At 65.2% G+C, this 1,247-nt stretch overlaps 1 protein-coding gene across 1 annotated transcript in view; it reads right to left on the reverse strand.

The window, feature by feature from the left end:
• The window catches only part of CTSD (cathepsin D), a 7,162-nt gene that overhangs the window by 4,740 nt on the left and 1,175 nt on the right, over positions 1-1,247 (reverse strand). The window contains exon 2 of the mRNA XM_006765996.2: positions 159-293. Within this exon, the coding sequence (XP_006766059.1) occupies positions 159-293 (135 nt within the window). The remainder of the gene's footprint in view (positions 1-158; positions 294-1,247) is intronic.

Here is a 1,247-nt window from a genome sequence, read left to right on the forward strand (position 1 = left end):
CCAGTGCGGTGGGGAGAGCTCGCACCTCCTCCCCAGGGCCCCGACCTCCCTGCCTCCCCAAGCCTGAGTGCGGGGGGCAGTCAGCGCGGGGCCAGGTCCCTCAGACGCCCTCCCCACTTGGGAAGCGGCGCTGGGGCCGGACCGACGGCTTGACTTACAGCAGGCGATGTCCAACAGCTTGCAGTGGATCGACGGGACCCACAGGTTGGAGGAGCCGGTGTCGAAGACGACAGTGAAACACTGTGGGGGCGTCCCGATGCCGATCTCCCCGTAGTACTGGGCCTGGGGGAGCGCAGGGTCTGTCAGCCAGAGAGGGGCACCCAGGGTCTAGACCTGCCATAGGCTGTCCACCTCCATCCGCCACTCCCAGACCCCGGGGTGCAGCCCCAGCCCTGCTTGGCCAGGGTGAGAGGAGGGAAGACACCCACCCACCATTTGAAACATAAAACCAGTGTCCAGTCAGTCAGGACAGGCTCTGCCGGCCACCTGAGCCTTGGGTGGGGCGGACCGCCGCGGTCCAGGGCCCTGAAGGGAGAGACTGCCTCTCCAGGATGGGGGCCAAGTCAGGGCCCGACTCTGGGCCTCAGTTCCTACCCTGCCCGTGCTCCTGCCCTACAGGGCCAAGCCTGGAGGGCTTCCAGGCAGAGAAGTCGGGTGGCTTAGGGGAGAAGGGACACCCTAGAGGTTCGGAGTCCCACATGGCCCAGCCTCTCTGCCTTCACTGTTCTGGACCCCAGTTCCCCATCCCACACAGGGAGCAGGGTCTGCTGAGGTGCTCCACTGAACATAAGGGGGCATGTGCCCCTATGAACCTCAATCCTTGGCCCTCTCGTAGGTCAGAGGGTATGGGCCTTCTTGAGCTTGTGGTCACCTGGGCCCTGCCTGCCTGGGCATCCCTCCCCCGGGGAAGGAGCCTGGGACACCCGTCGCCACAGGGTTCTGGCACCAGTCCTCCCCCGGGCATCTCTCTCTGGCCGCTTGGCTCCGGGGAGCACCCGAGCTGCTGACTCATGGAGTGTCTGGATGGGGGGATGGAGAATGACTCAGCAAATACCCGAGTGTGTGGGCACAGGAAAATCAGGAACTGGTCAGTTGACCCTGGGCAGACGGCCCCCCTCCACCGGCCAGATCACATGCCTGAGGCTCCAGCTTCCTGGCATGGCTGGGGCTCGAGACGGACAGGACAGAGTGCTCAGCAACTGTCCCCACCCCAGGTGGACCCAAGGCTGAGAGGCCAGCTCCCTAAG

This window comes from Myotis davidii, unplaced genomic scaffold, assembly GCF_000327345.1.
Source record: "Myotis davidii unplaced genomic scaffold, ASM32734v1 scaffold880, whole genome shotgun sequence".
Taxonomy (NCBI): Eukaryota; Metazoa; Chordata; class Mammalia; order Chiroptera; family Vespertilionidae; genus Myotis; species Myotis davidii.